The sequence below is a fragment of the Taurulus bubalis genome, assembly GCF_910589615.1.
Source record: "Taurulus bubalis genome assembly, chromosome: 16".
Classification (NCBI taxonomy): Eukaryota; Metazoa; Chordata; class Actinopteri; order Perciformes; family Cottidae; genus Taurulus; species Taurulus bubalis.
Window position 1 is genome coordinate 14,737,082 of NC_136604.1, and position 27,026 is coordinate 14,764,107.

Consider the following 27,026-nt stretch of genomic DNA (forward strand, 5'->3'; position numbering starts at 1 on the left):
TATTGTGTTCACTCTCATTGAAAGGCTCTTTCATACAACAGAAGCCCTTTGTACTGTTGTTGAAATACACGTACTCTCATCTTCAAATACAATAGTGGAATTAATAGATTGATGACAATCTTAACAATTGATAACAAACGGAAACGTTGCCAATTCAAAATCCTTACAAACAACCACCAAGTTTAGTTCCATCTTGAGTGTTTTTGAGGTAAACTTTGCCAACATGAATGCAGACTGATGCTTCATTTCGCTACTATTTACATGTCAATTTGAAGTGATTGTATTGCTTTTGCCCAATAAAGTTTAAGCTGCACATATGACATCATCACATCTGCCATCACATATAGTACTAATTCATTTTAAACAAATTTGCTAAATTATTTGGTTTCATAAAACATTTGTTGGCAAAGTGATTACTACATTTCAACATCCTAATTTGTCGTGGTTTAAAGATTTAAGAAGTTTTGGCCCTGAACACGGAGGTTCCAGTGTTTAAACGTTTAAGCACAAAACACATATGTCATACATGTTTTTTTTAAGCCAATCAAAAAAAATTGCAGTCAAATTGAGGAACAAAATTAGTTGAGTTCAATAATGAATTGTAAAATTAGCAAGCTCAGCAACTTTAACGTAATGTATAGCTGGATATAAGCAGATCATATTACAATAAACATGAATATTCACCAGAAGATCATGAAGCAAACTGCACTTCCGGGATATCCTTTAACACCTCCACAAGGAAAAAAACATCCAAATCTACTCACAGGTCATGCCGGTCTGTGTCCAGCGGACAGTGTGCTGTGACTGTCAGATGAGAAGAGATCTGACTTGCACCCTGCAGAGGATCACTTCAAATGAAAATAAGTCAGATTTTCACATCTATTTCTGACCCCGGGGCATTCATTATTCAACAAGTCACGTGAAAGAGCGAATTAAAATTTCAGTACATTGGAAGTGACCTCTATTCGCGAATCAAATGACTTGAAATCCTTTAATTTAACTAGTTGGACTTCTTGGAGTCTGCGCAAAATCGGTGCCAATCAGCCTCAACGCCATCTTCTGCACAGCTTTCGTGTCTGCAGCCAGGGCTGCACAGAGGTCTGGGTAGTGTGTGCAGAGAGGGTTTTTTACATTTCTGCAGGATTATTTTTCATATGCAGACTAACATTTTGAGTGAAAGATGCAACACAAACTGTATCAATAACTATAAAACCCTGTTTGTGTGAATTTGGACTATAAATCTGTCACTTTGTGGCTTTTTTTCTGTGGGAATTTTGGTGAGTGTCAGTGTTATCTATTTACTATTAAATGCATAGCTGACCCATCCATTGCGCAATTATTGGCATATATTGAGCAGAAACCATGAGTGGAAAAACATATTGAACATTTTGCACAATAACAGCATGTTTAAGCTCATATATCTACTCTCTCTGAACGACCTGACAGCGGCGTTTCTGTGATATATCGCAGAAGAGCTGTCTTTAAGACAAAATTTGGGAGAATTCATGGCTCAGTTTCACACCTAAACACCGTTTTTGTTTCCGCGCTGTCTCTGGGTAAATCGTAAATGAGAAGAAGAAGCCCGTGGAGGTCTTAGCACTGATGTATGGTCTGAACATTGTGTGTGTTGAAAGGTCAGGGGTCAGAAGAAGTGCTCTGAGCTGGTGATTGGCCAGAGCCGGCCGTGTCCCCGGGTTGAACTCTCTATTGTTTGGATGTATCAGGTAGTGACCAACACTCACACTCTGGTGCACTGAGGTCGGCCGAGATCTCCTTATAGTGGCAGGAGAAAACAATATGTGAAGCCGGATACATTTAACAATCAGGGTTTGGTTTGATTCCCGTATGAGTAGCAAAGCCTGCAACTCTTAAGCAGCTGATATATATCTGCCTCCTAAACCACGAAAATCCGCACGACATTCTGCCACATTTTGGATTAGAATTCCTGTCAGTTGAGGATTAAAAGACCTAATGGAGTTAGACAAAAAAATACCTTTTACGCAACGTCTTGCAGATGGGAATACGTGTTGTGAGACATACTTCATTTACAATATGGTTACAGATATGAAACACCTGAAATGTTTGATCTGTTTCCTTTTCTGTAAATATTACAGAAGAGAAACTGCGCACTGATTAGCACGTGAATCATCTCTGCAAATAACACAATCTAATCCAAATATAATTTGATAATATTCAGACATAGTTAATAAAGTTAAAGTGTTATTAATGTGCGGCGCAGTACATTGTCCAATGCTCGATCACAATTGTACGTATGCAATTTTACGCACACAATCATAATTAGACGCATATATATCCAAACACTGGATAAAAGGCTTTATGAATCAATTGTTTTTGGACTGTAATTAAAGCAAACGGCATGCAAGTGAAATGTTCGAATTTGAAAATACAACCCTCAAATTATGAATCTATTTTTAAAAGAGGAGTTAAATACATGCATTTGCACGTTATTACGCGCGGCTTCAAAAATACACATTTCGCCAAAATCTAATCAGTATTTGCAATTACATAATATCCAAAACAAAGTCAACCTTATAAGTGAAGCACATATTTATTTCACAAGGACAGACTGAGCCTACACTAGCCTACATCACAACGGTCATTACTGAGACAACACATACAAATATTCACAGTTTAGAACACAGCACAACATGGGACGGACTATAGCACAAATAAACCTAGACCATACAATACCAACAAACATATTTCTACGTGACGAAATGCTTCTCTTATTGTGCCTTCATTATGATTTGCCTATGTACATTAAATGTGAAAGTCACCATGGACTACATTCAACAGTAAACCAACCGACTCAAACACACAAACTACACTGTTACTCTGACTGATGCCATACCTCTAAACAGCCACCTAGAGTCTATATCTTTCAAGTATATTAGAGCTTTCCATGAGAAATAATATAAAAACAATACTCAAAATGAACATATAAAAATGAGTTCAAACTTACTTTTAACTCACTCAATTTGAACTGTCATGATACATTTTGATCCAAGTCATACGTTTGAATGTGCGTTATCCTTCTTTCATAATAATAAACAAATATATAAACACTTTAGTTGCCATCATGGCAATTAAAGGTGAATCTCAAGCTTATATGAAGAGGGCGAGGACGAGCGGAGAGGAGAAAGGGTACAAAGGACGTGACAGGGGCCCAATGGCAGAGGCAAGGTGAAAGAGATAACACCATGTGTAAAATACTGAGAATAGGTCCATCAAATTCCACTTGTGATATTTGCCATCTCAGTCTGGATTGGGTTTTGTGTTGGATGGGGTTCATTCGGGCACTATAGCCCTGCCGTGCACGGCGTGGGGACAAGCTGCTGGCCTGTTTTGATCTGCTGCTGCTGCTGCTGCTGCTGCTGGGCCCCCGAGGCTGAGGACGAGGCCGAGCTGGAGGAGCGGATCTTGGTGTTGGGAAGCTTGTGCTCCTTCTTCCACTTCATCCTCCGGTTCTGAAACCAGATCTTGACCTGGCGCTCTGACAGACACATGGTGTGCGCAATCTCCACCCGCCTGCGCCGGGTCAGGTACCGGTTGAAATGGAACTCTTTCTCCAGCTCCAGAGCCTGCTGGCGGGTGTAGGCAGTGCGGGACCTCTTGGGCACTCCTCCAGTGTAATTGGGATTGACTGGAGGGGGGGAAAAGCCATACACAGGCATGCAAGCAGGTGTTACATGCAGGCTGAGATATAGCGTTTAATCCAAACCAGTAAAGTTCCTCCAATGCACACATTAAATCGTTGAAAAAAATTCTATAACATTTCTGCGTTTTGGTGTAAAATCACAGCCGTTCTGTTTGTTTTACTCTCTGACGTGTTTCATTTTACGGACATGACATTAATGTGGAGATGCCGAGTGTACAAGCACTCGCATCCAGGGACATATCAAGCTTAGAAATGATTAACAAACAGCGGGGTTGGATATTACAGTTTGGCTCGGCTCCAGTGGTGGAGGTAGTTTGGGTTAAAAAGCAACAAAAGCACATGGCCCCGACAGACGAACACAGGCAATAAAATTTACGAGGGTCCTTAATTACCGACCCTGCTGCTCGATAGTCGTAAATTGCTGTTGTAAGGGCTGCTACTAGTGCTGCCTCAATGGGCTCGCGTGTGTTCCAGTGGTTGTTTCTCAGTGGTTCTGCTATTTAACCGTGACGATAACTCACTGTTGTTAACGTGGACCTTTTTCATCCACGGATAGACCACCGGCTCCTTGCCCTTCGCTGCACCGGGATACACCTCACTCGCGAGGCTGCAGTCTTTGCTGGCATTTTCCGCTGCGCCACCGTCTGGGGCCGCGGGAAGGCGCGGACCGTGGCTCTGTGGAACCGGCTGCGGCTGTGCGTGATGTCCTTCGGAGAAATCATCGAGTCCGGTGGCGGGAACGTTGCCGTAATCGTAGCCCGTTTCTGTGTAGTTTGACCTCGGATAGGATTGCTCGTCGTGATGGGGGAAGCCCGTATCTTTTGACCGCTCGTAGTAATCACCAGGGTTCGGGATGTATCCGCTCTGCTGGTATTCGTCGCATGGAGGAAAGGAAGGCTCGATATAGTTGGAGTTTATCAAGTAGGAACTCATGGTCATTAATTTGTGAAGTGCAACAATACTAATTTTTATCGCGCTGTCGTTTTTCTGATCTCCACAAAACCCTCCTACTCCCTGTCAAATGTACAAAGTTGTCTGGTCACGTGGGAAGCGCCACCAATCACCGCGCATCCTGTGGGCATCATGTAAACAGGAACCAATGGAAAGCATGGCATTGGTACCACCAACACTGCTCGGACTGGCTTACGTTGATGTTTTTCTTATTAAATCACAGTATATAAAGCAAAAACCAATCAACTAACTTGTTTACTGCATGGAGCCAAACTTATGTGGGTGAGGCTTTCCTGCATGTGATAAAAAATCCACCTCTTATGAAACCGAAAGTGGATATGAAATCCAAGTCCTGACCAAATAAAAGGTTAACACAAACAAAGGACTATTTCTATTAGCTAGTGTGGTGAATGCCGGTTGTTGGAGTGTGAAACGTGTTGAGTCAAAAGACAAACAGGGAAACAAAAACACGCCAAGACAACAGTATACACTGTAATGTTGCATATGAGCTTATTCAAATATTTTTAAAAAATACAACGGTGCACACGAGCCGCTGCTCTGCGGACACACAAGGCATGCATATCAAACATATGACTTGTGTATCAGTGGACATGGTGACACCCGTTTATGACACACTTACAAACGAGAGAAAACTATCCTCTCTCACGTAAATGCACAAGGCTCATTTTTCTTCATTCCATGATATGGGAAAACGGTTAATTTATGCAATTTTGCCACAACATAGCAATAATTCCAAGCTATTTTTTGCTTTGTGTTTGCACCACATGAAAGTTATCTGGCTCTGATCGCACGGCCATCACGTATCATCAGTTCTGCTGTGTTCACATGCCTTTGAAAGGACATCCAAACACCGGACAAACAATTACAGACGCACCTTTCATAGCCGCATACCAAACTGCCGTTTTTCACCAACATAGACCGTCTGTAGTATAGAATTGCACTCTACTGCACAGATCATCTCTTATCCAATAACATTGTCCAAATCTCATTGCATTTGCAAATAAATTAAAACCTTTTCCACAAACAATTTCCCAACATTTAAAAACAATTATGCAATATCTTAACATGACTGCCCTGCGCGTTCTGCAGCATCACTTTACTGTAAACAACCCCGGCCAAGGTAATACCATCGCCATGCATTAACTAAAATATGCTTTGACGAGGGAGAACGCTACAAGTTTAAAGGGGCAAACACTCCAGGGTTAAATAATAATAGCAATAATAGCAATAGCAGTAAATGTAATAATTGGAGGGAAATTTCCATATATTTAAATAAATTGACAATTATCAATAATTTTGAAACTGCATGTCTCCAAAAGTAAAACACATGAAAGTATCTGACCGTGCTTCTCGCCATCAGCCATCAGGTCCAGGTCCTGTTTCCTCCCCATGTCCGAGGTGCCACACTGTATAGCTGTCCCTCGGAGATGCAGCAGCTCTCCACAAAGCGGATCCACACTGTCCACATCAACAAGGCCTCTGCATGGAGAAACAAGAGGCCAAACTTCGGAAATATTGAAAGCTTTCTTTTCTCTCTTTTTTTCTTCTTCTCCTGGTCCCCCCTATTCTATTCGCTCCTCTAAACAGAGATAACTTCTGCCTGACCCCAAAGTGACACCGTTTCCATTTTGTTTCTGATTAATCTTTCCCATTGACACTCTTTGTTAAACAACAAGGCGTGCCCCCTTTTCCCAAAGAGGCGACATTTTCATATCTGTTAGACGCAGTGACCTGGGGTTCACCCCGGACTTGGACTTCAGTTTTGCAGGGTCTGTTCAGCCCTGGGGAGTTGGGGGAGCACTTAGCGTGGGTCAGCACCCCAGGACGGTTCCCAAAAGATTATTTTTGGTGTGCAAAAGACTTCAAACTATCTCGAAAATCCCACGAAAAACTATGTGTTAGAATATGTGAAATAGGGGATCTTGCAACTCAATTTATGCTGCAGAAAAAAAAATCACTGTGCAGATCTCCATCACTAAACCACGAGTTTTTTTTATGCAGACAACTTAACAGGTAACCCCCCCCCCCCCCCCCCCCCCCCCCACACACACACACACACCAGAGGCAGGCCTCAATTTTTCCTCTTCAAAATGGCATTTCTCGTACACTGTTGCTGTAAGGCAGAGCTGTTACTATCTAACAGGCTTTCTCGCACCTAACTCACAGTAGATGGCAGCTGATGTACTTCTCGACATATATCTGCTGTATCCATATGGCTAAGAGACCACCTGAGAGGCAATATGTCAACATAATGTCAGCGGTAAGACGACTTCACTTCATATCTAAATGTACATTCTGCTGCCATTCTATTACATGTAGGTGCTGTATAAATATGGCCCACTATTATCCACTTACTCTGCTTTTACAGGTCATTCTACTTGTTGCTATATGGACTGTTTTTTCTTTTCTTTGTTTCACCCGAATGGCTTTATTGAAACATATCATGATTCAAGAGTCCGGTCCTCTTAGATAACAGTGCTGGTAATGCCTCCGTTATCTATAGTCCATGTCTTCAAAGTGCTGCTGTGTATTTAAATGCTATAAAGCATCTAGAAATCTCTCGAACAATGCAGCATGCACAAAATATAATAGGACAGCAATCATCAAATTGACCATTGGAGTAAAAGGAAGCAATTGGACGCTATGTTAAAAATAGCTTTGACACTATCTTAGTAATTTTCCACTACATTTATGTAGATCTATTTTGTGAATAAGACCCGTTACAGCGTTGTGTTAAGATGTTCTTTATTTGAGGTCTAAATAATAACAGCCGGATCACGGTGTTCCCTTTCAGAGCGTATACTGTGAGGTGAAGGTCTATTTAGCCAATATACATCACACTGACAGTTTACTGTAAATTTAGATTATCAGAGAAGTGCTGTAACGATAGTGACAGATTGCAGATGGCCCTCACAAGGTCTCGTGTCTATACGGAGCCTGACGGCGGGATAAAAAAAAAAAACCCTCTCTGCATTCAAGATGGGCCGAGGATTCGGGCTAGAAAACACCTTCCATGCATTTATGGAAATATTTTCATATAAGTAAACACATTTATGAAAAGTATATAGATATGTTATACAGTGTGTCACGTACGATCATGTCCACACCACTTCACACCAAGGATTGGCAACAGAACGGGCTTCCACAATATGGCTCTGCTGCAGTTTTAATACCGCTGATGAGACAGAAACATAGTGACTTTCAAGCCTTCAGCGGTAGTTAAAGAGAAGAACAAAGCAGCTCCATCCTTTAGAAAATGCAGGGGTATCTTCTTTATTCTTCTAAGTTAAGAGCTGTTCTAATTAAACTTATTGAGACAGAATATTGCAGAGAAGGGCGACACTAATGTTTCAGAGTAAAGCGTAATGTGTAGACACATTGCAAATGTTAAATAAGTTGGAATGTGCACTTTAAGGTAAGTTAAAGATAAGACTCGTAATGTTTTAATTAAAATATATCAAACGATGCTTTTTTTATTGAAAATTATAGAGCAAACCTGAGTGGAGTAATCACATTTATCGCATTGACTTTCAGGTGAACTCCCTTGCAGCGTATCGGGACATTTCCATTCTTCAGTGACGAGCTTTTTTTCTTTTGAATTCAATAAACCAAGTTGTGATTGAGCAAATGACCCGCCTGCTCTTCATTTCAGTGAACTTTGTTTATACATTTAAACATTTTACAAAGAGAAAAGCATATATTGTGTTTCCACAAATGTGTTAAATTACTTCAAATGCTTTGTAAATGTTTCTTATAGAAAGTTCTTTTTTTTTTAGAATTAGTGCAATTTTAACATGGACATAAACAAATGTATGAACCCTACAGTACCAATATAGTCAGATTGTATTTGATATTTTCTATCCAAGGGATACCAGATTGCATGTTTTTCTATGCTGGTTAGAATTTAGAATGTGTGTTTTTTTACAAAATCGCATGATCCATTCCATTGCGGTACCGGCTGCATATAAGATGTTATGTGACTCAACCCAGACCCATTTTAAGGCTTTTAAATTATAATATCAATATATGTAATCATGTTTTTTTTGGCGTCAATTTGGGTTTGCTATCAGCCATATTGTTTTCACTTTTATGTTTCATTGAGCTCTCACACCTAAACAAAGGTTACATGTTATTATTATTATTAAACTATTAAATAGGCCCAGTGAAAATACAATACATATAATTATATCTTTCTAAAAAAAAACTTTTTTTAGCTTTCTTTCTATGATTCACAAAAAAACATCTGTGCCATTTCTGTTTTCTTAAAAGGATTTCTATTCAGCGAATCGGGAAGAGAGGGGCTAAATGTTTTTTAAGGGGTCCGGGGGCTCAATTTGGGGGCTGTGGGCCTTCCCATTACCCTGTGACCGGGTCGAGAGTATCAATCCTCAAAATGCAAATGTTGCCCTCGTCCCTAAACATATCAAATGCAATTTATTCAAAGGAAATTCACCAATCAACCGCCCTAATAAAACGCCAGCCACTCAATCTTGTGGCTGGGGACGGGTGGGGGGTCCCCTCCCCCGGTCCCAAACGCGAGGTCACCGCGCTTTCAGGGTTCACCTGGAGTGCACCGCGCAACATATGTAATTCAAAGCTATTCTGTCTTTTGTGTGGAGAGTCAAGATCGCTATTATAAGGCTGGCATCAAGCTCCGAGTGAACAGATGACGGAGACTTGCTCAGCGCCTCAACTTTTGACCCCAATTTTTCCTCCTCTTCTTCTGCAGCTATCTCGCTCTCATCTGTCCCGGCCCAGTGAGATATCTGCCCCTCTCGAAACGAAAAAAAATTGATTTGAACAATGTGTATTTATCTCTTGCCATCACGATGATCATTTTCCACAAATTTCATAATTAGTGAAGATGCCAGCACAAGACCTAAAACGCGATTGTTGCTGTGTGATGTTTCCACCGAGGGGATGAAAAGACAAATCCAATAGGCTCGCACTCAAGACTAATAGGGCCGTAAAATATGCAAATCATTCATTAGCGTTATAGAGCAACCAAAGCAGCCAAAAGTCTTTGTTGGAGGCTACACGTAAAGTTAGACTCCCCCTCTCGCTTCACATCTTCTCCTCCAGTACAGGACGTTACCACAGGCTCTGTGTCCCTAGGTAAATTAATTTATACGCATTATGCTTATAGGCAACGCCAAGCAAACGTGTCATTAGCGTGAAGGCGAGTGTGCGCGTGCATGGCACCGTGGATGTGTGAGTAGTTTCCCCTTCTCTATATACAGCAGGGTGACAGTGAACTTGGCCTAAAGCGAGCTCTGCTGGTGGCTCTGAGAGGATGCAGATTTATCTTGGTGCTGTGGCTGACCTCCAGATGAACCTGCAGCGTCTCTCTCGCTCTGCCTGCCAGTATGCAGCACATGGGGCCCTGTCCACATTTCTCCTTTTGAAATATTGGCCAGGGTTTTAATTTTCCAAATAGCCACCTTCTATGTCTTGTTGGGTTTTTTTCTGGGTCTGGAATCTAACTGGAAATAGTGGAAATTCCGTATTTTGTTCAAATTGTGAATTATTTACGTCACAAAGAATGTAATTTGCAGGCAATAAACAGAGGGGTGTTTGCAGTTTGGATTATTCCGCTAATTGGACAAATGGCACAACCTCTGATTTTTTTTTTCATTGATGACGAAAAGTGAACATTTAAATGAATTTTGGCAGAATCCCCGCTCATCTGTCCAGAAATGATTATCAAAAGTTGACCAGATGTTAAAATCCACTCCATAGGATTGGTGGAAATGGATTGAGCAAGTTATCTAAAAATATAAATATATGTATTTATTTGAAGAAAAGTTCAGAAGCAACCATTAAAGAGTCTAGACAGAAGGCCTCTGCACCAAACATAAAACGTCGAATATACAAACTGTGATGGCTGGCAGAAATTACCTTTTGCAAATCCAACCAGGTAATACATGTAATACAGCTGGGTGGTTAATTGCAAGTCTTTTGCTGGCAAAAACTCACAAAACTCAAATAGTGCAAAAAAACAAAAACATTTGGCCTGAAGATTTCAATTTGGAAAAGGGCACTTTCAAAATAGTCAGAGGCGTAAAAAGAAAAAAAGCCAACGCGTCCAAAAAAAAAGCCTTTGAAACGATACAGATATGTATCTATAGTTATATTTCCTATTATGAGTCCATGTTTTCCGCTGGTGGCTGCATGTTTCGCCCTGGCACTGGTCGGACAAGAGGTCACCACAAAGCGAGAGTGACTTTTAAGAGGTCATCTGAACTTTTCAACCCCAAACATAACCCGACGTGGCTGACACAAAACGGAATTCCTTTTCCAACGTCTCCCCGCTGCTGTTTGTTTCCATGTTGTGTTTACTTGACACGGTTTACAGCCCTAAAGCCATAACGGTGCCAACATGTGGAGCGCAGCGCTCAGCAAAACAACAACTGAAACTTTCTTTTTTTCCAATGATGGACAGAGAACTTCCAAAAGTCATCAGAACACACATACAGAATCCAATCACCCCGAGCTGTACATCTGTAGGCCTGCATTAGCTGCTAACTTTATCAAGGAAATCTCCACACATCCTTTGGAAACTTTCTGGTCCACCGTCTGTGAATTCTCCAATGCAATAAAACGACAACAACTAGAAGTTTGTGGGGGTGGAAATGGACACAGAGATAATTATCCAACATGTAAAAATGGATTATGAGTTACACCACAGATGGAGGGAAACAAGTTACACGGGGAAGGAAGCAATTAAATAGCCATGAGCCGGACCCAACCCTGCGCAACATCTGCCGAGACCAGTATTCAGCACAGCACAACTGACAAATTAGCGTAATGGACTAATAGGGACAGATAGAGGGAGCAAACACAATAATAAGGCTGTTTAACACAGGCTGGCTGTTCTCGGGCTACCGGATAGTCTGCAGAAACTTACCCAAAGACGCGCTCCTCTTCCTGGAAAGCGTCCGGTCCATACTGAGGCAGACTGAGCAATAGTGACGGTCTGCACCGGTCAAGTAACACTTACAGCCTGCAAAGAGAGAGTCAGACGGAGCCTCGCCGTCAGTGCGATTATATGTTATGTGCAATATACTGTCAACTCCCCAAAACCATAAAACTTACTTTAATGGCTACCACGTGACCGTTTATGGCCAGTGAGCCTATCTGGCCGCGCTCCGGATGATTTTTACGATCTAATTCATAGACAAAACCCCCCATTCATTAGACACCCAAATGTCAGAGAGCCAGAATCGGCCCTAATAAAGTTTAAAGCTTGCAAACTCGAGCTGTTTCTTCGGGAATAGCCCAGGAGGCTGTGCGCAAGGGGACGCCCGGCCACTGGAGCCGGTTAGTGGCCAAGGACCCCTAATGCTCCACAAGGTGAGTCAAACATGCAGCTTTCATTCAAGGGGAACCTGTTGAATCCAAGGATTGTACTTGAGGAAACTTTGACCATTTCTGACAGCTCATTCAGGGTCAGTTGGATATTTTTAGAGCAAACAGAAAGTTCTGACCTTTTCTCTTCCACGACGCACTCGTGTCTATGAAGTCTAAACGAATCTTGACCTTTTTTTTTTTTACAAAAACGTTCACGCATTGTAATGTTGCCGTTCCAGTAGAAAGTTTATTATAATGGCCATTATCATCATCACCGTCATCATCATCATCATCATCATTATTAGTATTAATATTATAGTATATTCTTGACTTCCAGTCTTTGAAAAACATTTACAAAAAGCTATTGTCACGATGGAGTTATACAAATAGGCAATGGGCTTTACTGTGGAGCGCCTCCACTTAGAAACAGCTAAAAACAAAGACAGAACACTTTTTTACTAAGATGTTGGGCCTAGGTGAACAATTCTCGCAGCGAAATAAAAAAAACAATAAAACAAAGATGCAAGGCAGGCTACTGTATACATACAAGACTGAATCGGCACCTCTGTCCATTCATATGTTCACAACGCACAAAATAACCACACAAGGCTTACACACTCTGCTGGCTCTACTGTTGGAAGCAAGTTATCTGACAAGTTGTTACAATACATCAAACAAATAAATACATACATATACAGTACATACATGGAAAACGAAGGCAAAACACAAAGGCAGCTCAACCTCAACCCTCTATTTGTTAGGCTGGTATTGTTCTGAGTGCATCACACAACTTTTACTGGATTTATTTGCGGTATAGGTAGCATTTCAAGCTTTGACGTTTTTTTTTTTTTTTTTTCCCGTCTGAACAAGAAATAATTTAAACAAACATTTATTTCGTTTCTTTTTCTACTAAATCTAGACAGAACTGTACATAATGCATTTTTTTTTATCACATAAGCATTTACCATGGTCGAAATAAAAAGTAAATCATATTTAAGGAATATAATGGGACGGTTGTTGGTACATACAGAGGACTTAAGTGGGGTGTCCCATGTTCCGCACACAGCCCGTTCACAAGTCTCTGCGCTTCTTTTTTTTAAATAGGAGGAGGAGTAAGTTGATATGACAATCTTTGTTTTATTTTCATAGTGCTCGCTATCAGGGGTCGAGGAGGGGATATCAAGGCCTGTAGCCTCCCCCGCCTGCAGCCGCCATGTTCATGCTCTTCAGCTTGTTGTCCTTCTTCCACTTCATCCTGCGGTTCTGAAACCAGATTTTGATCTGTCTCTCCGAGAGGCAGAGGGCATGGGCGATCTCGATCCTCCGCCTGCGGGTCAGGTACCGGTTGAAGTGGAACTCCTTCTCCAGCTCCAGGGTCTGGTAGCGGGTGTATGCAGTCCTGGCTCTCTTCCCCTCTGGTCCTGACAAATCTATAAAGGGGGGGAGGACATATGAGACGATTGGATGTTAAAATAAAACAGCCCAGAAACTTATTTTAACACATTTCTTGCTTTTTTGTTCTTTTTTAATATTCCCTTTTTTCTTCTTCTTCAAGAATGGCTTAAAATGAACTACTTTTACGCGTAATAGATCCCAAAATGATTAAATACCAGTAGCGATGTAAGATACACACCTTTTCAACTGCACTTTGCGAATAGGAATACACAGGAACAAGGATGTACGTGTATGAGCATTTCACCTTAAAAATACAATAGCTATAACACATCTGGCTATCTAAAATACATTTTAACTAACTGTAACCATATATATTGTTTTACACAATGATCCGTACCTGGTCTATATTGGAATTACTGAAAAACTGAATTACACCAAACAGGTGAGAGGCGCATGGCGCTTTGCGTCCCTTTGGAAAGTAAAATACATTTTGCGTCCAAATTGTCTAATTTTGGCTGTTTTGCTTCTACTCAAAAGCTCTGGATAAGATCTACACATGATGACACCTTCACCAAGGAAGAACACAGCACTCGGGTATAAAGTCAATACAAGATCATTAAAAATTCAAATAGTTTACCATGATTTATGTGTAGTTTCCTCATCCACGGATATATCTGAGGCTGTGCTGAGTCGGTGGCGTTTTGAGGAGTTGTCGGTGCGCTTCCCGCAGGCTTCTCGTCCTCGAGTGGCGAAGCTTTGGACACACAGTCCCGGCTGAGCAGCAGCGTGCTTCCGTTGGAGTTCGAGCACGGGGTCGTGAGAGAGTTTTTCACAGCTCGGTGTTGAGATTGAGCCTCGGTGACCGGGGACGAGGAGGTGGCGACCGAGGAGCAGGGTAGCGACTCAGGTGGAGGCGAAAGAGACGACGTCCCGGTGCTGTTGGCGGACTGCGCGTACCTGACCGGCTCCACCGAGGGTGTCGCCGCCGCTGAGTGGCTCGGGGAGTAGCCCTGCGTCCGCTCGTCGCCCACAAAGTGTCCGGTACCGGTCCGTCCGACCGTTAGGTCCATCCCGTTGTAGCCATAGCCATACCTGCTGGAATGCACGGCGGTTGAGTCTCTGTATTGCTCGTTTCCCGTATTATGGTCTCCATAATTATGTAACTGGAAGTCCGCGCCATTGGGATAGCGACCGCAGAATGAGTTCACAAAATAGGAGCTCATTTGTTGACAATTCCACCGTGTTTGCTCGTTGTAGGTATTTGTTGTTGTTTTTATTGTTTTAGAAGTAAAATAGCAAAAACCTGTGTGCTTGATTTGTGGCTCTTATGGTTTAGCGCGTCCTATAGCACCCTTGCACAATTTATGATGAATTATGGAAATGAGTGGGACATGGACTTGATTCTCTCTTACGTAGGCACCCAAATATGGGTTACGGCGGAGTATCACGTGCTTTTGTTGACCAGTCGTAAATCCTGCTTGGTGACCTCCAGAGGTAGACTCGTGCACGGAGGAAATACTGGGTGGGATGTGGAAGGGGGCGCGCCTCCAAGCGCTCGTGGCGAGAGCACACTCTGGAGCCACTGCGCGGGTGTTTTGGATTGTCGTGGTGCGCCATCCTCTGGCTCAACTGCGCCACTGCCTGTCTGCGGCGGTTTGTGAGGCGTGGGCTCCACATGGGGTCATTCAGAGGTTAACGACCATTGCGGCAAAAACCAACGGGCTCCAAACAATACAACAAGTGACACGCTGAGAGTGCAATCTCTGCGAAGATAGTGTACAGAAATAATTCGATCAGAATGTGTTATGCATGTTATGATGGGCGATGAGTGCAGATAGTGTGTGCAGTTAATAGAATAAAAGCCCATTGAAAACAGGGCGGCGTTTTTTCACACTTTTTCTTATAATCATAAAACAAACGAACAGCCACTAATGTGGGAAAAGACTAATGAATCAATGTTCTGGGGAAAGATAAAAGCAAATATCACATTGTTGAATATTAACACGGAGAGTGCCATTCAAGGACAGTCCTTTGTGTGTTTTATGTGAAGAATAAACCACTTCTAATGGGCTATATGTTCACACGTAAACCACGTTCCTGTGTATTATAGTTTGTTAACGATTCCCAACAACACGCCTTTTGGTGGGATTATGAGCATATATTCAATGTAACCCGGTTTTATTACGGCGTCGTTTAAAGGCAAATTATAGACTTGTAAAGCCCCAACATCTTATCAAATTCTATTTTTAGTATATGCCCGTTTGTGATCAACACAAGATCAAGAACAACATAAAACGTATTTTCTAAAAAAGGAGTTGTAGCGTATAATATTATACAGTCACTCTGCAATGGAAAGAAACGAAATAGATGGCATTTTAAATTCCTTTAAAAGGGAATTATTCGAAACGATTAATGTATGAAATGCAACCAACGTATTTAAAGTATCAAATGTATAAAAAAGAAAAGCCACAAAGTTCGTAATTCGTATTTTTTTTATTTGTACTGTAAACTATTCGTATTTGACATTACGAATTGCAGGCGGTTATGCATTTTAGTTTTAATTCACTTACAATTACAAACAAATGAAAATATAGACGCCAGACCATTTCTATGTATTATTGAAGTATCTTTTAAAATCAATTGTCTATAATCAGTAGATTATAATGTAGCACAGACATAAATGAAAGATTATTGATGATCAAAATGATTTAAAAAAAATAGATTCACCGTTTTTATTTTCGGTAAAACTGCCTATGTTTAAAAATAAATGAATACAATCTGAAGCTCTCTCCAGCTATCACTGTAGCTCTTACTGTAACCTGGTCATTGCACCTCAATGCTACTCGTGTCTGTGTTAGTCTGAGCATGAATACAACAACAGGAGACCCGCACAGACGCCTCCATAGAGGCATGGCGCCTCGTCCGCCGCTCTCCGTTTGGTTTTCTCCTTGTGGAATTTTTATGGTACCTTCGTCTCTCGAAGGCAGTGACTTGTCCTTTGCGTCCCCCCTAAATGCTATTTACCCCGAGCAGCCACGTCACCCAGCACAAGCCCAATCATGTGTTACTGACAAAAACATTGAGATAAAGATTCTTAATTCTGGTCCAGGTATGTGACAGTCAGAGCCCCAGAAGGCACGACGTGGATACCGGGCTCACACATTCAGTGGACCCACACACACACACACACACACACACACACACCAAGAGAAGAACTATGCAGTGTGTGTCATGCTCCAACAGCTGATTTATGGCTGGCCAATAGCAACAAAGTTCCCACGAAAATTATTTCACTGAGTCAAGCCAGGGACACACCCAGGAACTAAATAAGGAGCAAAAGAAAGGAGATGAAAAGAGTTCGCTGGTGTCAAACAATGTCGGGCCGCAGCGAGGAGAACAGGAGGGCAGTGCACTCTGCAGGCACCTCACACACCAGCACTCTGAATACGAGTATACACATACAATACTATACAGTTATGATTATGTTTCTGCCTAAACATCATTACGCGCTTCTGGAGCACGACAAAAACTAGCAATGCACATTCAGGATAGTAACGACATTTTAAGAAATATGATGAGCAATTGCAACATAAAAACATATTTTCCAACAGAAACAATTGGATGTTGGCAGCAACAGCAGTCAACACATATGGCCTCACAGTGACTCAATAATGTGAAAGTATATTTTTGGAAAGATAAATCGGAACGAAACAAATGTCAACATGCGCTGACACAATTGGCACTATATCTGATGCAGCTAATTCACTTTTGCACGATTGATGTCTTGCAAAAATAGTTCATATTTTGCATTTACATCTTCAGAACTTCGTTGCTTGATCGACTGGCAATTGATTGCATGAAGCAAATCACTGCAGTGTCTATATCAGGCTCGCTGTGTGCACGTTAAGGATCACTGTGAACAATGTTGAAGAGCAAACAGCGAGTGCAAATCCCCTTTTCGAAAACGTTAGCAATATTTTCCTTTTCAGCAATATATTGACATTCCTGTGTTAATTAAAGGTCATCCAAACGATTAAAAAGGGTTTTGTTCAATTTAAAGTGTACCGTAGATCGTTTCAGCATAGTGAGTCAGGGAATGCATGCACACATATTAAAAACATCTTAAGCCTTGTGGATGGACACACAGGTAGAAATAGAGGTCGCCTGTCCAGCCTGTACCACTATAGACATTCGAAGCAAAAACAGGCCGGATTGCAACCACAGTACCCTCAGTGTCTCCACCGGAGGGCGGTAAAGAGCACATAGTTTGGCCAGCATCCATCCAATGAATTGTGCAGGAGAAAGCCCATTCCCATTCAAATCCAACAACAAACAATGTCTCGAGAGCATGCATGACCCAACAGGAATCCTACGGCAACACTATTTGTTCTATTTCTTTCACATGCATCGCATAACCTGTCATTCATAATGAAATACACTGTAACATTAAACCAGTTCAACGGGATTTAACCCTCTGGATATATCAACAGCAAACAAGCAAGTTGCAATATTTAAAAAAAAAAGCATATAGATTAATATTTGCTTAAGTCGTTTGGCATTGCAAATTGTTCGAAGAGCAAACACAGTGACGTTGCAGTTGTCTTACCTTGTGACGGTGTCTGCTTGTAATCGGGGGAGGAGAGGGAGTGTGCAGGTGCAGACGGGCAGTGACAGATGAAAGTATAGAGTTGCGTCCCAGGACGGACACCGGGGCTCCCGGGGGTCAGTGACGCACCGGGGCTCCTTCCACTCCTCGTGCCTAAACGTGCCAGGAAACCGACAGCAGGGAACCCAAACAATCCAGTCATGTTCCAAACGGGAAAGCTCCTTCGTGTCGAGCCTGTCTGACCGAGAGACAACTCCACAAAAGGTGTAAAAAAATGTGGGAGGTCGCTGATGAAAACAGCCGCGTGGAAGCCCGAGACCGTTAAATGGAAGGCTGCTCTATTCCGCAATTGGAAATTTGATATAAAAAAAGTTCATGTTCACGGCTCTCTGCCACGTGACAAGCTGCGAGCCAATCGGAAGGGGAGCCGGGTCGTTAAGTTGTATTGCTATGTTGTAAATTTTCATAAACAACAACGGATTTATGACCCAGCGCTGGAGGGAGAGATGGGGAGGGAAAGGGGAGGGGGAGAGACAGAGAAGGAAGGGGGCAGGTCACCAGCAGGCGCCATCTTACCGAGGACAGAGCTATGCAGAGTTCAACAGTAATTTCCCTTCATCTGCAGCCTGCCCCGTCTCGCATCCTCATAGTTCACATTCCCCAACGTAAGTGTTTACCTAACACTCATAACATAACGGCAACATGTTTCCTTACATGCAACCTAATATTGGCCACACTCAACAGCACTTAGTGGTGTCTGGGAGCGACATGCTATTAACTCTCATGGTAGAGCTGTGGTTATCGTTGTGGTTACATTAAATTCGCAAATATTACATATACAAACAAATAGACAAGTAAAAGCTATTTTATTCAATTGTATTTTTATTTACATATTGGAGACATTCCCAGAGGTTATTTATATGTGTTCACATGTTACTTATACTTCACATTGAAAACGTGGCCACTCAACCTAAATGTATCACAGTATTTGTCCATATTAGATTACAATAGCCTACTAATTTTACACCGAGAAAAACTAATAACGTTCTACTAAAATGTAATGCTGTTTAAATAAACATGCATGCGTTTATTGCTGGCATTAACAACAAACACGTGTGAGATTTTGAGCCTTTTCCCCCCCTTCTAAATAGAAAAGGCAAGAGCATTTTACAGTACACTGCTAGGACATTTACGTTTAAGGGTTTTCCTGTTTGTAGCTGAATATGTTGACGAGGTAGGTTGCATCAACCGAAACTAAACATGTCTGCTAATCCGGGGATGTATGGAGAGGTAAATAAGTAGCGAAAGCATGCATATAAATATTATACGCCCACGCAGTTGTATTAAAACATATACACTAACTGAAATCAAACGAAGCATCTATTATATGGTATATATTTAACAAAATATTCACTTTTAATTAGCCTAAGGCACATTTGAGCAGAATGGTGTATTTTTTATTTTATTTGATCAAATACAACCGTCTGTGGAGAAGAATCCCTCGAATAGGTAGAATAGATTAATTTACAGTCAATTTCAACATAAATTGAATTCCTTTCCTCGTGTCAATAGGTAGTTTGTTAAGGAATGTTGACTCAGTAGTACGATCAGGTTAAATGACACGACGTTTTGCATGTATAAAAATATATAGTTTGGATAGGTAGTATTGCTCTTGGTTGCAGAGCCGCTGAGTGTGTTTTGGGGTTTAAATATGAAATACAGACCTACAATGTTAAATGCGTATTACATAATTCCCTTCAGTTGTCATTCAATGAATCAGCCTGCAAAGCTCTTAATGCATGAATGGTATGTGAGAAACATCTGAGATAAATCCCTAATCCCTACTAAACAGTGTTTTCATGAAATGCTCTGTCCGTCTCTTTCGTTACTTTGCAGCTGGTTCTGACTCCAGCTCGGAGCTGCGGGTGTCTCCTCCATCCTCGCGCTCTGCGGCCTCTGACACCTGGATATCAGCGTCCTTTACCCCGGGGGTCGCCGTCGATTCCTCCTTGTGGTCCTTTTTCCACTTCATCCTGCGGTTCTGGAACCATATTTTGATCTGTCTCTCTGTGAGGCAGAGGGCGTGAGCGATCTCGATCCTCCTCCTGCGGGTCAGGTACCGGTTGAAGTGGAACTCCTTCTCCAGCTCCAGGGTCTGGTAGCGGGAGTAGGTCTGCCGGCCCCGCTTTCGATTTGGATCTGTGGAAGATAACATGAGCTAAACTGGCATTTGGTGTTTTTTTGCATTTATGAAAACTGATACAGCATAAATCATTTGTTTTTTGGCGTTGCAATAAAAACGATCACATCATTTGGACAGCCTTTAATATATTTGTGATTGCGCAAATGATTCTGGCTCATGTTTTGTTTTCTTAAATCACTCCTATCGACACACGCCTCACAGTCATATCAGGAAATGGGAAATCTTTTTTCTTTTCTAAGGTTCTCTGCATCTATTTATAGCAGTCCTGCTGGGGTGTTTGGCCCATGCCTCCTGTGATACTCTGCATGCATTTCCAATTAAAAGCCACTGATGCTCCGCGCACCAAAGGAGACATAAGTAATTGGATTACAGCCCCAACACCTTCTCCCTCAAAATAGTAACAAATGCCTTTGTTTCAAAATTGCTTGCATTCTAAATCCACTTGACTTCTTTATGTCGCCGACAAAGCTAGTGCATATTGATCCAGCAATGTGTACGAACGAGTTTCAGAAGGAAAAAAATTCCAGAGCTTCTGCAGTGCAGACCCAATTAGAAAGGAGCTGCAGAGTGCAAGAGAACTGATTTACACAACAGACAGGTCTCTTTTTACAACCACAAAGGGGAGAAGAGGCTATAAGAGTAATAGGAGTGCAGAGAAAAACCCCAGCGGCAAGGTCTCTGCGCACTGAACACACAGGAGCGCTGGCCAAATGAATTTATGGCTGCAGAACTCATTAGTTGCGCAATAAAAGTTTTACGATTCTTTCCATGCAACACCAATGGTTTCGCGAAATTAATTGAACCACTAACAGGCATTGTAAGTTCCCAATGTTTTGTAAAAGCATTGACCTGCGGGCTTGGAAATAGCACATACGAGACGATATCATACCTGATGCTCTCATCCAGGGGTACATTCGGTATTGTTTGTCCGGCGGCAAGGTGAGGGGTCCCGGCTCCGGATGGCAGCAGCTGTCGGTGAACAGTCGGCTCTGGTCAAACAGGCTGCAGTGCAGTGTGTGCGCGTCCTGCCCCTGGCCATAGCCCGAGGTAAACACGGGGCGGCTCTGGTACACGGCATTATTGACGCTGTAAACTCCAGACAGAGATGGTGAAAACGCAATGGCCGCAGCAGTCCGAGCCGAAGCATAGTCCTCTCCACTGGGTCCAATACCGCAAGACGCCCGCTCCACGTTTGGGAAGAGAGAACTACCCGCCGTATATTTGCTAAGAAGACCATCCACATAATAAGAACTCATATTTTTCTCTCTCTGATTTGTTGGCCCAGAATCCTCAGTGTCGTTTTTACGAGGTAGCTTGATATATGACAGCAATACACCCTAGATTTACACCAAACCCCATTTTCACTCTGGACCAAAGAACTCGCCCACGTGACACGGGCCTGACCGCTATGGGCCAATCAGCGAGCAGACATGGGTATCATTATGGCGCAGGACTGCAGAGTGGGATTAACGCTTCACACACGATTACATACACACATATAAACACACACCAGAGAAATTCTCACAATCCCAGTGATCTAGAGAGAATTTAGGTTATGTAAGGTCATGGCTTTTTATATTATATCTACTAGTAACCATCTATAAAAACGATCTAATCAAAAAAGAAGGAGCTATATTTATATGTCTTTATTTAATATACCTTCATACACAGTAAACCTACTTATTATTTAAAAAAATCTACTCATAGGCTATACTATACAGTACATCATTGGATAAAATACCTATCATGCCTGTAAATTAACTTCCGACATAATGTGATTTGGTTGGTTTGTTTTACAAACAATACTTAAATGTGTGATATAAAAAGAATATACGGATCAAATATAACTATATTTTGATTAAAAGTTACCTATCAGTATCAAGTGCAAACAATCCACGATGAGACATGTTTGTTTTATAGTTGGTTGGAACATGATAGCTTTGCATTTGTGCACTGACACTGTTAGAGGTGAGAATGTGTCACAATCATTGTTATTGTAAATCTAAAATTATAATAATGCTCAATCCACCATCCAAATTTGATTTGCTGCCATTACATTGTTAATTAAATGGTCCATACAACCAATAATTAACTAAGTAAAGCATGCCTACAATAAACACTCAAAGATAAAAGAACACGTGGTCAGAATTATACTGGAATAAAAACACAACTACAACAACATAAATCATAATCATAATAATCATAATAATATAATGATAATAACATAACAGCGATAATGATACTACTACTACTACTACTACTACTACTACTACTACTACTACTACTACTACTACTACTACTACTACTAATAGTAATAATAATACTAATAGTATAAATACACTCTAAACTCGTTGCAATATTTTTGAACCTATACAAATATTAATGATTGACAGTTTATTGTGTTGTGTGTGTTAATTTAAATCGAAAATCCTCATGGGAAATATATAATATACACAATATATATGTATGTATATATATATATATATATATATATATATATATATATATATATATATATATATATATATATATATATTAGTTAGTAAATTCAAACACAAAGTAATAAATTCAATGGAGAAACTGTTCATATTTAATGTTACTCCTAATAATCTTCCCATCAGTTAAATTGACTAATTTACAAATGGGTTGTGTCTATAAAGATGTGGCCTATAAAAACATCCTAAAAAGAAGAAAAAAAACATGAAACAGAGAGCGACTTTCTGACCGCAGAAGTTAATCCAGCAGTCACAGTGTGCCTGTTTTATTCTTCCCTACTGAGCCGCAGGCTGGAGAAGCACTGAGACTGAAAAGGGTGTGAAATTAGTTTTGCTGGACTCTTAAAAAATGTTACTAGAGTTTGTTCCCCAGTGCAGGTTCATTGGGGAGTGTTAAAAATGGAGGGGTGATGTTGCAGAACAGTGTCGCCACCCTCTGGTGACTAGGGAGGACTGCAGGCTGGGGAGACAGCAGTGCGCAGGCGCGTTCTCTTTCTGCTGCAATCTGCTAAATACTGCAAGACAAATAAACGACGTTCAAAATGTATTTTTTCAGTTGTCGTTTTTTGAGCAAATCGATGATGTTTTTTAACAGACATGTCCAGATGCATTTCGAAAAAGCGTCATCTAAAGACCGACCACTGCGTTTGAAGCTATAGCTGCTGCATGGCTTTATTGTTCCTTCTCCTTTAGGATGGGCCCAGCAAAGGAGCAGAGGGCGGAAGGTTCCCAGGTAGAAACAAAGGATCGCTCCAAATGACCGTGAGTCCTGCGCGTCCCCGTCGGGGAAAGTCCAATAAAGCTGATCATTTCCGCTCGGCCTTTTGTCCGGGGCGCAGTCCCACAGAAAGAGAAGAAAAAACAAATGGGTGCCATTCTGGAAACGGCCTAATTGTGTCTGGACGGCCATAAAGCCATTACAACTGGAATGCCAGACAGTATAGCAGACCAGGCGTTTTATTGCACTGTCTCTGGCCGAGTCTTTGAAGTGTGGGTCCATCTGCGTCCCCTAACGCGTCACAACAGCACTCCAACGTGGACTAAAGTCCGACTTACCCTCTAACTACCACAATCCGTGTATGTGAAGTCATTAATAAGAACCAAATAACCTGTATCTGACAGAGCCGTGACGTAGCAGCTCTGCAGCTATATAGCTCGCGTAGGATTTGCTGATTCTTGTATTTGTTGTGCCCTTGTGCCACATATTTTCACAACATGCAGAGACTTGAAGCAGCCTTACAAACGGAGAGGCCATATTTTAAAAATAAAGTTCTTTTCGAAAACCTGTGGGGGTAGAATATTTGAGGTCGTTTAAAATCAAACATTCCTTGGTGCTGTAATATTTCATAATACTCAGTTATTGTTTATTAATGGCGCTAATGACGCAGCTTTAGGCTGAGCGGCCTCGTCATATCAGCTGCATTATTTTTGGGCTTCAGCTGTTGAAGCCCTCGATGTCTTTTTTTGTTTTGTGTCCTCTCGCCTCGCAGCGCTTTGCACCCCATAAAAGGTTATAGCGGTAATTGTCTTTTATGGCTGCATACAGCTAACAACATCCTCTGCCAAGACGCAGCTCTGTCCCCAATCCAAAACACACACCCAGATATGCAGCTATAGGTGTGTATGTGTATGTGTGTGTGTGTGTGTGTGTGTGTGTGTGTGTGTGTGTGTGTGTGTGTGTGTGTGTGTGTGTGTGTGTGTATGTGTGTGTGTGTGTGTGTGTGTGTGTGTTCTCTACAAATTAAAATGTTTGAGGATATTTAAACATGTAAATTGTTGTACATTTGCACTCGTTTTGTATTTACAATTGTTACATTTTTTAAATATTTGTTATGTTTTCTTTACGTATTTTCGTGGTGTGTGTATCTTGAGACAGCAGTAACCTTCATATTTGTTTTATATAGTGCAAAAAGCAGCACGAAATACTTCTTCTATATCGATAATTCGCGAATTAAGAGTTTATGAGAATACAAATATCATCTGTAATAAGAATGTGCATGCATTCACAGACAGGCCTATAATTTGTTTTATTTAATAAATAAAGTACAAATTACATTTGTCAACCAAAAAGTCAGACGGTCAGCAGACCGTGAGGTATTCAATAAGTAGCCTACAGTGTTTTATTTTTCCTTCTCTCTAACAAACATTATTGATAACGTTACTCCCTGAAATTCATAGTTCAGCATCTAATGCAAGCAAATCTACTAATCCGCAATTGAAAAAAAATATTATTATTGTAGGTAGTGGAAAGACATAGGTAGTCAATCGTGTCGTGTGATATAGCTTCTGTTACATCTTTTTTAATTTAGTGTTTTAGCATTTTCAAGAGGTTTATGAGGTTTATGAACCTACTTCAAAATGCCATCAGTCTGTTTTCTAAACGGGTCCAATGTTAGATTCAAACTCATGGTCATCAGTCATAGTTCTAAGCAGTAAAGGGGAAACAACAGCAAAATTAATACATTTTACAAACTATACGCTCAGGGGACTCTGAGATAGACAACAAATAACTACAAACAAGAGCACACACAGCTAGAAACATCCATACACAAACAAGCACAGGGACCAGGCCAACTAATACACTTAAACGAGGTATTAATAAAATCAACATGAGAAAAGAACAAATACAAAACGAGTGTGCACCGTTAAAATTGTGCAATATAAAGGTAGTCGCATCAAACTGAAACCCAACATGCTTTTTTTTACAAGACGAATAAGCCTAATAGCTTCTGTTATACAGAACAATAAGACAATGAGTTTAAAAACAAGGTCCAGCAGGGTTAAGAGCGTCCACACACAAAGCTCGCTAAATATCTAGGGTTCAGTCAATCTCTTTCGGGGCGCCTTCTTTATTACACTTCTTCATCTTCATCCTGCGGTTCTGGAACCAGATTTTAACCTGTCTCTCGGTGAGGTTTAACAGCCTCGCCACCTCGTACCTACGGTCCCTGGTCAGGTAGGTGCTAAAGAGGAACTCTTTCTCCAGCTCCAGGATCTGGTGCTTGGTGTACGGACAGCGCTTTTTTCTCGTGGCACTCGCGTGGAGCCAGTTGGCCACTGGGTTATCTGGAAAGAGTGGGGTGCGACATTGGTGTGAGGGGCCGGTGTGGAGGGACCAAATGCAACAAAAAAAAAACAAACATCACTCATAATGTGGCTCAGAACAAAAAAAAAAAGAAGAAAAATCCCTCTGATCAGAAGAAAATGGCTACACGTGTGTAACCACAGCTACATCCAAATAAAAGCTACCCGTATTTCTCCTAGCTCACGTTCACTATAAGCTGCACAAGGTTATCTAATATAGCAATGGGAGCTGGGCCATTAACAGTCCCCATAAGGAAATGGCACGCTCAGAATGGCATCTGTTCAGACGCGCACCCCCATCACGCACCCCAGTCCTCACCGCTTTATGCGGTGTAAATAGACTATAAACATTGAGGGGTCGGCAGCGACTTACTTGGATCAAAGCCCGGTTTCTCTTCACTTTCCCCGCTCGTGTCCCCTCCTTGGCCGGACAGTGCGTCCTTTTCTACCGGTGATGCCGTCGCTACGGTCCCGTTGGCGTAATCAGAGAGCAGCAGCGCCGTGTGGGAGCCGGGCAGCGCGCCGTCACCCCGCGTCCCTAGACCCTCCGGTTTGATTCCGTAGTGATGGCTCGTCGGTAATCCGGCCATGGGCAGGGAACCGGACATCGGCTCCAGCAGCCATGACTGATAGCGGCCATCTGTATCGGCACCGACCGGGCCTTGGGGATGCCCATAATGGTGATACACAGAAGAAACGCTGCCTGGGAACTGAGATGGGACGTGACTCCACGACGGCCCGAATACCGAAGGTTTGGACGGGAAGGTGCAGGTTCCGAGCTCGCTGTGGTCGCTAATGGAGGCGGGCTGCCTAGAGTGCTGCAGCCCGGGACCGGAGGGGTATCTCGGGACAGAGTGCTCCTCGCTGTCGGGCAGAATCAGGGAATCGACGTAGTAACTCAATGTTCCGGATGTCGACATGGCAGAAAAAATAGACGTTCACATATACGCAGTCATACAACAGATTCATGCAAAAAGTAAAACGCGCACACACACCACACACACATACACACGCAGTAAACCCAGCCTCACAAAATAACAATGTGGAGAAATCAAGTAGCAACTTGGCCCCACTGAGAACTACAGTGGGCTAGTAATGGGGAGCCAGGCTGCCATGCCATTGGCTAGCAGACACACGTGATCATAAAGGCTGAACAATAAAGGATAAATCAATCCCTTTGGTCATTAAATACTCACCCGTTTTCCTATAACAATCTTTAGTATTAAAGGTAGGAATTATCAG

General features: G+C 41.8%; 4 protein-coding genes across 4 annotated transcripts; all 4 read right to left on the reverse strand.

Annotated features, from left to right (window-relative positions):
• Positions 1-3,198: 3,198 nt before the first annotated feature.
• On the reverse strand, positions 3,199-4,618 carry hoxa4a (homeobox A4a; the record flags this gene model as incomplete). Its single annotated transcript, XM_079232121.1, has 2 exons — positions 3,199-3,664; positions 4,201-4,618. The coding sequence occupies 2 exons, from the start codon at positions 4,616-4,618 to the stop codon at positions 3,321-3,323; spliced, it is 762 nt and encodes a 253-aa protein (XP_079088247.1). The 3' UTR covers positions 3,199-3,320.
• Positions 4,619-13,046: 8,428 nt separating this feature from the next.
• hoxa5a (homeobox A5a) lies at positions 13,047-14,619 on the reverse strand (the record flags this gene model as incomplete). Its single annotated transcript, XM_079232192.1, has 2 exons — positions 13,047-13,431; positions 14,034-14,619. 2 exons carry the CDS (start codon positions 14,617-14,619, stop codon positions 13,181-13,183), a joined length of 837 nt encoding a protein of 278 aa, XP_079088318.1. The 3' UTR covers positions 13,047-13,180.
• A 5,268-nt stretch (positions 14,620-19,887) lies between these two features.
• LOC306748495 (homeobox protein Hox-A7-like) lies at positions 19,888-21,476 on the reverse strand (the record flags this gene model as incomplete). The annotated part of the gene is made up of 2 exons (XM_079231671.1): positions 21,095-21,476; positions 19,888-20,201 (listed from the first exon to the last, which is right to left on the reverse strand). Exons 1-2 carry the CDS (start codon positions 21,459-21,461, stop codon positions 19,888-19,890), a joined length of 681 nt encoding a protein of 226 aa, XP_079087797.1. The 5' UTR covers positions 21,462-21,476.
• A 3,247-nt stretch (positions 21,477-24,723) lies between these two features.
• On the reverse strand, positions 24,724-26,804 carry hoxa9a (homeobox A9a). The gene is made up of 2 exons (XM_079232161.1): positions 26,158-26,804; positions 24,724-25,766 (listed from the first exon to the last, which is right to left on the reverse strand). The coding sequence occupies exons 1-2, from the start codon at positions 26,702-26,704 to the stop codon at positions 25,522-25,524; spliced, it is 792 nt and encodes a 263-aa protein (XP_079088287.1). The 5' UTR covers positions 26,705-26,804; the 3' UTR covers positions 24,724-25,521.
• Positions 26,805-27,026: the final 222 nt, after the last annotated feature.